The 10,489-nt window shown below is 40.9% G+C and overlaps 1 protein-coding gene across 1 annotated transcript in view; it reads right to left on the bottom strand.

The window, feature by feature from the left end:
• Positions 1-318: 318 nt before the first annotated feature.
• UNC13C (unc-13 homolog C) overlaps positions 319-10,489 on the bottom strand; it is a 482,392-nt gene continuing 472,221 nt past the window's right edge. The window contains exons 32-34 of the mRNA XM_075273478.1: positions 9,013-9,105; positions 4,991-5,150; positions 319-1,741 (exon numbers count right to left, since the gene is read on the bottom strand). Coding sequence (XP_075129579.1) covers positions 1,459-1,741; positions 4,991-5,150; positions 9,013-9,105 — 536 coding nt within the window. The 3' untranslated portion in view covers positions 319-1,458. The remainder of the gene's footprint in view (positions 1,742-4,990; positions 5,151-9,012; positions 9,106-10,489) is intronic.

Below are 10,489 nucleotides of genomic sequence, written 5' to 3'. Positions count from 1 at the left end.
AAATATGCAATCGCCATCCCCAAATTGCTCTTCAACAGTGGGAAGCAAGAAGGTGTTTAAAACATCAATGTAGGCCTGTGCTGTGATAGTGCCACACAAAACAACAAGGGGTGCAATCCCCCTCCATTACCGATGGAGGGCGCCACGAACTTGTAAGTCATTTTCAGCCAGGTGTCTGGATACTTTTGATCACATAGTCTATCTATCTATCTACCTACCTACGATCTATTTTTATTTCTATGTGTTCATATCCACTCTTTTTGTGCCAAGACAGTAAACACAGTAACATATAAAACATAAGATGTGAAGTTTCTTCATATTTTATTTTACAATATCTCACTAAATATATTTACATGACATGACTTTTGCCTCAGTGCAATACATTTTATGTTGCATAAGTACAAACTGTAGAATTTTATTAAAAAGAGACACTTGACTGAATTTGCAGCTAAATATACAATGCAACATTTTCCCTGCCTGTGACAACACTTTCTTGTCATAGTCCAGACAATACTCAGTATCCTTGGTTTTCGGTACAATGTATCAAGCACATACACTCGGGGTAAGTGATAGATGGACTTTATGGAATTTACCATTCCTTTTGCACCATACAAAAATACTGCAATTTTTAAGGAAAATATCCCATTGCTCTAAGTGACAAGAAGCTGAGCTGATGACGTGAGCAAAACACAGGGAATGACGTATCACAGAATCCCAAAATGTTTCATACAAATATACAGAAAGATTTTTTTCCCGAGGATGCTGTGTTTATCACTACTACTACTCTGGAGAGAGATCCAATAAGGACTGGAATACACAGAAAGAGAAGCTACTGTATAAGGGTGGACGATATTGAGTTCTAGAAGCGAGCTTTTTACAGTTTGTCTTCACAGTGATATACCAGAAGGTTTGTGTAGAAGATGCATAAAATAGCCCCATCCTTTATTATATGAAAAGTAATATCTCTAGTCAGGAATGGAGTTATAAAATTACAAACCATTCAGCAACATACAATTCGATATGCCAAAAGCAAAATAAAAAAGCAACATTATGAATAACATGTCGGCAACTCAGAGGATAAATGGATTGCACAGAGACGCACATTTATTCAACAAATACATTAACCAATAGATCATAACTCAACCATGTTGGAAATTGGTAGGAAAACAATGATTACCAAAAATACCATGAGCTTGTTTCAGTTCTAGGTGTAGATTTTGGCACTTTATGGGAACTAGTCCTTGCCCGATGTCATTCATATAAAAAGAAGGTACACGTCTTCTTCAACACGCCTTGCAAATATAGTACTGGTGTACTAGCAAACATTGAAACATATTGAATAAACATTCCCACTGATTTGCACATGCATACACTATCAAATAACAACACCGTATCAATGTTTTGTGTTTGTATCTAGAACAGTTCCATTGGGTGGGTTCTCCCATGCTGCAGCACATTCTAGATCTCTTCTGGAGACCGGGTGTCTGATTTTAGTCTCACAAACTCCTTGGCAACTTCATCGTTGGAACGTTGAGAAAGTATTCGCAGGATTGTCAGTCCAGTTTCATCCATGCAGATGTTTTTTGTCAGCGAGTACCAAGACGCACAGTTGCCTTTCTCAACAATGCCCTTCAGCTGGATAACTGTCATTCCTATAATGCGATCTTCCCTAGCAAAGCAGTAATCCTTCACACAGAGGTGAAGTTCATAGGCCGCTGGGCTTTCTTCATTGCTTAGAACACTGGAGGAGAAAAAGGAAAAATGAATGAGGTACAAGAGCCTCAATACTCAGCTGGATGACAGACTGCTTCACCCTACTCCTAAACACATGAATACATTGTTAAATAACAAATCCATCTTCACTAATGAAAGATTTCTGATGCCTCCTACCTCTACATCTTCCAGTGGTTTCTATTATTTTACACATCCAATTTTGTTGATCATTCTCCTCAGGAATAAGGCATCTTTCGCAGGAATAAAATTTATTTGCTGGTTTCCTAACAGAAAGGATTAATATTCTGTGTGCCTGACTGGTGTAGCTTTAAATTTGGACATATAGTCGGAGCCTCTTTATAATTCAGGCGCAGTTAACACCAGAAGAAGAATGGATTAAGACTGGTATACAGAAAACCAGTCTTAATAATTCCCATCTCCCCGGGATCCCATTTTCACTCCATGTACCACCATCTGGTGCCTCGAGAAGTGTCAAATTCTTCCCTAGAAGCAGTCCTAGCTAGAGAGAATAACTTTACAGGGGTTTTATCATCTGGACAGTACCAGACTGTGATTTCTAGGGCTCACAAGTAAAATTCTTTCTGGGGGCCCAATATACAGCAACATGGAAATATCACCTGGCACTCATTCACAAACATAAATTTACTTTTAGTAGTAGTTTGGTGCGTAGTTTTTGTTCTGGGGTATGAGGGATACAGTATGTGCCCACACAGCAGACGACCTCAAGAAGATGAGGCCCAGGAATGAACCTGAATACTGGTTGACCTGACTCAGTACCTAAATGTCATCTCAGCCAAGTACAGTACATAAAAATAAACTGGGTAATATATTTTTATTATACTGACACTTGGTTGAGTATCTGTATGAAGTACAATGAGGGCCCATGTGCCATGACAGGGTGAACTGGTGGCTCTCCTCACCTGGCTCTGGGGCCCATGCAAGAGTCACCTGTGGGCCATTCTGAGTCTGCATCTGGATAAGGAATAACTTGCAGAGAGATGTGGGTGCAGCCACTCAGGCCTCCACCAGAGGAGGTGGCACAAGGGATCAGAAGAACAAGCGGATTTGTCTCCAAACGCTACATATATTTCAATGAGAGTGCCGGAGATATTCAGGTGCTGCAGTTTGACTGCCTCCAGATTTCCCATTGAAATGAACAGAGTTGTGCTTAGGGGACAACTTACCCAGATTAAAAATGACACCCCTTTAAAATGACATGCAGTGAAAAACAGCACTATTGAAAATAAAATAAAAAAAATAAAAAAAAAATCTGTGTGCCTTTATATATAAATGAGTCCATCTGATTCTGTAATCTGTTATATTGTTGGGTCTATGAGGTTTTATACCACTTTTTACTTCATTTTTTTGAAAAATTTTTTGCATTATGAAAGTCAATGGGGAAATATTAAATAGCTAATGCAATTTTGCTTTGTGAGCTTTTATTTTAGTAGTAGTACATATACAAACATAGTTCATATATCTGCATCTTACATTTTACACGCTTCTGGCATACTTTTGCACACTTTTGGCAACCTATGTTTTTTGTGTACTGTGTATATAGCCTGAAAAAGGCTTTGTGTGTAAAGCTCCTGTAAATTAGATTCTGACCATTTCAGAAGCTGCTTTGTTTTTCTAGAATGAAACGAATGAGGATCCATGTCATAAATCACCAATAAACAGCATAGTCTTCTTTATTAGGTATCTATCATGGACATATGATAGACATCAGGAGTTCTTCCCACATCACTATGTCCAGGCTGCCTGTGGCCATTTCCATTGGGATCAACACCTGCTCCTCATAAACTCTCCAGTAATAAGTGTCATACTTACTGAATGCCGGTAGCGCAGGCCTGCTGGGCAGCTAGAACTTATACGCTGTGCCTAATGCAATACATAGATTGTATCCCATTGCTACATACCATGTATGCTTTCATTTCTGTAAGATTGGCTCTGTGGTTTTATTGTAACCTCCTGCATATAGCCATAGACATACACATTCAGCTTTAGAAACTGTGATCAAGTATAGGGAGCCATGGCGTCATAACCTATTAATACTTAAATACACATAAAACCGTTATGCTACTTTTACATTCACATTAGCTCAGATCATACTGTGAGGGGATAATGTAGTTTTGTAGATTCTCTAAGTAAAATTAGCTCCTTAGGCAGAAAACTTTATGGGGTGTGTGTTTACAGTATTACTTGTACATTTACTAAAATGCATACCATGTATTTCACTTATGTAGATTATATTTGTCACACCATGCTTACTACATTTTAATGACCACTATTACTTGACCCTGAATATTGATTTTATAACATTTATGTGACATATTTATCAGCATATCATTGCATTATTCTGAAAATATTGGTTTATGCAAACACACAGCCTTTTAAATTGTGACCAGCAGGTGGCGATGGATCTGTATAAGACCTGACGTGCTTCTCAATGTAATATCGGTGCCTACTTCCAATGACTTCTTCCTTTCCAAACCAACAGTCACTGGGGCTGTTTTGCAGTACCTACATACCATTAGTGCAAAAGTGAGGTTGTACCAGAAAATCTATGAAGACCCCTTTGTGCGTCACCTCGTTCAAAGTGATAGTGTGTTCAGAACTGTGCCTATGAACTGTCTATAGCAGCAAATGAGCTTTACATGGAGGTGTACTTGGTGAGCTTTTTGGAACTATTATCGTGTAATGCAGGTGCATTACAGTCCCAGCAAGAGGCTTTGACAAGGAGATATATGTGATGCAGGCCTCCTCATCTTACCACCCAACTATTGTCTACAGTGAATACACTATTAAGCACAGCTTGCAGCAGAAGGAGAAAGCCTGCAAGAAATATATCAGACCCTCCGGTGGGTCTAACATAGATTTCATAATTCAGATGAAAATCTTTGATATGGCGAAATAATTTGATTAGTTGCACAGTCCCTTTCTTATCTTAGCTTGAATTTAGAATCCAATATTACATGGAAACAGTTCAATATAATATCACACTATGCAACACACAAGCACTGGGTATGGGTCATACATAGACACAAATAGTATATTATTGCAATAATCTGTTGTTTTATAAAGCTGGTCATCTCATGACTATCATATCTGGACATGTCCACCCGGAAGGAAAGAAAAGGATGGGCACACATCAGTATAAATCAAAGTTAGGTTTTACAAGGTATCTACTAATGCTTTAGAAATTCTTTTAGCAATACACAATTGTAATAAGTCAGTATTTGATAAGTGGACTTACAAATTGAAAATCTCATTGTATTTTGGTGACCAAGTGTTACTCTTTGTCTTTGTGCCATATTTCCTCTTCTTGTCACTAAGACTTGGACCTAATGCAAAGACTTCAACAAAAGGGCGGAACATAGCTGTGGTTTGCCATTGTAACCCATTAAGTGCCACGACTAGAAAAAATAGAGAGACAAATGACAATTATGCAGTATTATTTACTATTCATTTAATCTTGAAAAGTTGTCATATGTTTGGTTATATTGGTTAGTTATATTCACACCATCAAAAAATTAGAGAGAATAAGCAGATTTATACTTTTCTATGATTTGTTGCCATGTTTTCCTCTAAATGACTGTTTATACAGGATCTGTCACTTCTTCTGTGCTAACATGCTGTACTCTGAGGAGTTGTTCACAGTACCGTTTGAGAGCGCACGTAATGTCCATTGCAAAATTTTAGCATTGGACAATAGCAAGACCATTACAAATGTGTTAAAAATTCCATGGGAATTTCCCATTTCAATGGGATTTTATCTGGTGTCTGTGACCCTTGATTCACATCTGCGTTTGGTAATCCGTTTGGGGGAGTGTGCATGGGGACCCCCCCAAATGGACTACCAAACGCATTTGCAAGCGCTGTGCATTGAAAGTACACAGACCCTATAGACCAGGGGTAGGGAACCTTTGGCTCTCCAGCTGCTGTGAAACTACAACTCCTAACATGCTCCACTCACTTCCAGGGGAGTTCCAAGAACAGCAGAGCAAGTGTGCATGCTGGGAGTTGTAGTTTTTCAACAGCTGGAGAGCCGTACGTTCCCTACCCCTGCTATAGACTATAATGGGGTCCATGTGCTTTCTGCAAGATCTACGCATGAGTCACGCAGACAGAAAAGTAGATTGTGAAGTACTTTCTTGTCCGCATGTTCTTTGCGGAGAACTCGCAGCAAGCACATGGACCCCATTATAGTCTATTGGGGTCCGTGTGCTTTCACTGCACACCGCTTGCAAATGCGTTTGGTAGTCCGTTCGGGGGGGTGCCCATGTGGATTCCCTCGAACAGATTACCGATGCAGATGTGAACGAGGCCTGAGTGACCGTTCATGTTTGATTACACCAAATTTGTCACAAGTCCATTATTTTTCGTGGACAAAAAATCCTGCATGCAGGTTTGTGTCCATGAAAAATAATGGTTTTGTGATGGATGTCAAGTTTTTTTTTTTTTAACGGACACTATCAGAACAGACATCCAATTGAACCCACTGTAAAAGAAATAATAATGCAGTAGCATTGTTTTTCAGCACTGCAACATTCCTCTGTCTTTCCTTCTGGAAATGTAAGAATAGGAATGTATGAACTGGTTAGTATTAGTAACAAACCATGTGTACTGAAATTTTTTTTCAGTTCTCCCCACCATGCAGACCCCAGGGGAGATGGGTAAACAAAACAAACAGCCGTCATAGTGCCTGGCGGTCTCTCAGTTCTCTCTTCAGGGCTTTCGAGGCTCCTGAAGGACATGAGCAGTCAGTTATTGGGCCTCAGCGGTCACATGAAGTGCGCTGGTTTAATGACATGCCCCAATCATGTCCTCAACAGTCCCCAGTGGCTGCTGATATCATTCAGGAGGCAAGTAGAGACCTGAAAAGGATAACAATAAGTTATCAAATTAGTCATACACTTCTACAAGAAGTAACAGAGGAATGGTACAGTGCAGAAGAAGGGAGGTTTCAGCATTGATATTTCTTGGGGAATAGAAGTATTTAATAAAATGGAGAGTTGATGAGAGAATTGGCAACTCTTTTTAGCACATTTGCTACTAGCTTTATTAAATAAATTGTATGAAGCACATTTACAGAATGATGTTGCTCACATGAAACAACAGTACTGCTTTCATGTAAAAAAGCATAAGAATCAGTACACATATATAAATGATCATCATTACCAGGGCCGGTGTCAGCGCACGGCATAGTCGGGCAAGTGCCGGGGCCCACAGAGCCTCTGGGGGCCCCCCGGCACTTGCCCGCCCCAGCACTTGCCTGCCCCGATACATAGGTGATTAAAGCAGGAGCTGTGAGCTCAGCTCTTGCTTTAAAGCTGCCGCCCGGCTTGCGTGTGTAGGCGCGATGACGTCATCACAGCTCCTGCTTTAATCGCCTATGTCAATGGAGTGAGAGAGTGGAGAGAGGAGCGTCGGGGGAGCGATGGAAGGTGAGTGTAAGTGTTTGTTTTGTATTAAATATTAAGGTGGAACATAATGAAGGGGGCCCATGAAACTAGGGGGCAAATGAAGGGGAGGGGGGGAACGGCATGACACTGGGGAAGATGAAGGGGGTGGGGAGAGAACGGCATGAAACAGGGGACAGAGATGGAGGGGGCCCAATGAAACTGGGGGGGCAAATGAAGGGGAGGGGGGGGGACGACATGACACTGGGGCAGAGACGGGGGACATGAAACTGTGGGCAGATGAAGGGGGAGAATGTGATGAAACTGGGGACAGAGATGGAGGGGGGGACATGAAACTGGGGGCAGAGGAAGGGTGTATATGAAACTGGGGGATAAATGGAGGGGGGCATATAATTTACGGACATTTTGCCCCTCTTTCTACTTTTTAAAAATTGGGAGGCATGGCGATGGTGACACCACACTCCTGTGTGATGTCACTCGCTTCATCTGCGACGCACAGTGTCTCGAATCCCCCGCCTCCTTTACAAGGAGGCCCACTGAGGCTCTGTCGCCCAAGGGCCCATAAAAACCTGGAGCCGGCCCTTATCATTACCATTATCATCTTCCAGTCACTATACATCTCTTCCTCAGCCAGGGGGAAACTGATAGAAGGACTCTATCAGTGCTACAAGGACTCTTATAGGGAATGACAGGAATTTTGAAAGTCAGTTTTGTTGGAGTCTGCCTTGCTATAAATTTTCCAAATCTATCAAATATCACACAAAGTTTGAAAATTTGGCACTTCTTTAAAAGGAGCATTATTAAAACATTATTTTACCAGCCCCAGTGCCTTATAATGCTCAGAGTCATGGGCACAGGACTATCATTTATTTGTAGAATGTATAATTTTGCCAAAAAGTTCTTGGTATTCCTATGTAAATGAGCTAAGAGTGCTTCGAGAGGGTGTTAAAGGGTGGTGAGTATCACGACAATATCTTTGTCGCGCCTTGGAGGAGGTAGGGAACGTTCCGATTAAATCAGTGTTGCTGGAAGGGGTATTGAGCGATAGCAGATTCTTGCTGCAATACTCGGCTGCCCCAGTACACTCTCCTCATACACTCTTAGCATAATTGCATAGGAATAAAAAGTATTTTTTATGTTAAAATCAATTCAAACAAATGACAGCACTGTGCTCACGGCTGTGAATACTGTAACGTACTGGGGCTGGTTTCATAACGATTTTAGTGCTGACAGACTGATTACATCTCATTTTTCTGACCTGAGATATTTCTGCACTTTATAAACCACTCCCTTCTACAGTCTGTATACAATTTTTGTGACCTCTTTTAAAAGTAGAATTTGATAAATCAGGTGTATGTTAGCTGGACAGGTTAAACTCGCCCTCTTCCTCACTCACTTTTCTAAAGTGGGATGAATAGTGGGTGCAGTAAGGTGTAACAGTTTTGAGTAAGGACAGAAAATTGCAAATTACTGTGTGTGTGTGTGTGTGTGTGTGTGTGTGTGTGTGTGTGTGTGTGTGTGTGTGTGTGGTGGGGGCAGGGAAATATAGGGGAAATGATAGGGATGAAAGAATGAAATACATTCACACAGTTTCTGGAATAATAAAAAGAGCATTAGCAAGCAGAATAAGACTTCAGTCTGACAAGTCCCATGAAAGTGAGGGATAACCGGACTCGGCAATAAGGCTGTACCCTCTTGTTTGCTACATCTTTATAAATTACTGAAGGCCTAGTGATCTTTAGAGAAATGACAAAGAACTTCTTGTTTCATTCGGCTCCATAACAAAAGCCTGTTATAATAAGAAATAATGTGGACATTAGATAGCAATGAAAGGATGCTTCTCTCCCCATCATACCTTTTACTGTAATCTTGTGTTCTCCATTTCCAGGATGAGTGAAGATATCTACTTGAACTGAAATTTCTCCAACCGTGCCTTCTGTGGACAGACCTGCAGCCGATAAAGAAGGAAAGGTCATGAAATGAATACAAAAGACAGAATAAAGCTGTTAAACTTCAGGCAGCACGGTCTACCATCTACAAGTGCATGTTTACAATCATTCCTTTAAAACCAAATTCTACATCTTCCAAGATGCAAGACACTTTATAGTTTGGGTAATTTTAAGAAACCAATAGTTATAGATGATAAACTCTGACATATTAATCTGTCCATAGCTCCATCTTCACATTACAATTGTAATAAAACTGATTTATGAGCAAAACGCCTGCTTTTATGTTTTATTCCAATAGTGTGTACATAGTTATTACTAGATCATCTATGAAATTTTGTTCCAATCTTGTAACTTTTGGCAGAGATGCTTATGGGAAGCGACTTTAGCAAAAAGCTACAGTATAATTGTAAAACAAGAGGGTTGCCCATCACTGATAGCTCAAATTTTACATATTCTGTACCATTGTAAACTGCTAAATGTAATTCAGGCCACATTAAGGTGTTACAGTGGTTAAATGTTAACTGCTTCCTGCCCACATCATGTACATTAAAGGGCCAAAGGAATAGATACATGCTGAAGGAACTGCATTTGATCTGGTACTGTGATGCTGACTAAAAGCAAACTAACTTTAATATACACAGTTGTATACATTTGCCATTGACTTTCGTTGTAAGAATATCATATAAGATAAGATAAGATAATCCTTTAATAGTCCCACATTGGGGAAATTTCAGCGTGTTACAGCAGCATAGTAATACAGATACAGGATAATACAGAGTAATATGTTACAGACGTAGACACACATAAGCTGAGGAGAGAAGATATACTAGGAGGCCATAGCAGCTAAGGAAAAACAGAAGAGAAAGAGGAAGACCTCATGGTCATCGTCATAATCATTAGTTCTCTGTGCGGAGTGATCTTCGTTTGGTCTGATGTAGATTATACAGCCTGGTCGCGGTTGGAAGGAAGGACCTGCGATAGCGCTCTTTCTCACACTTGGGGTGAAGCAGACGGTCACTTACAGTGCTGCCAAGTCCCATCAGGGTCCCATACATGGGGTGGGATTTGTTCTCCCACATGGAGGTCACCACAGACCACAGTATCCTTCTGTCACCCACCACCTGTACTGGGTCCAAGGGGCTCCCCAGGACAGAGCCGGCCCTCCTGATCAGCCTGTCAAGTCTATTTCTGTCCCTGGTTGATATACTGCTTCCCCAGCAGGCCACACCGAAAAAGATGGCTGAGGCAACCACAGAGTTGAAGAAGGCCCTAAGAAGTGTCCCACGGACTCCGAAGGCCCTCAGCCTCCTGAGCAGGTAGAGTCTGCTGTGGCCCTTTCTGTGCAGCGCCTCCAGGTGATCAGCCCAGTCTAGTTTATTGTTG

This window comes from Leptodactylus fuscus, chromosome 5 (assembly GCF_031893055.1).
Source record: "Leptodactylus fuscus isolate aLepFus1 chromosome 5, aLepFus1.hap2, whole genome shotgun sequence".
In the NCBI taxonomy this organism is placed as follows: Eukaryota; Metazoa; Chordata; class Amphibia; order Anura; family Leptodactylidae; genus Leptodactylus; species Leptodactylus fuscus.
This window is presented reverse-complemented; position numbering and strand designations above follow the sequence as displayed.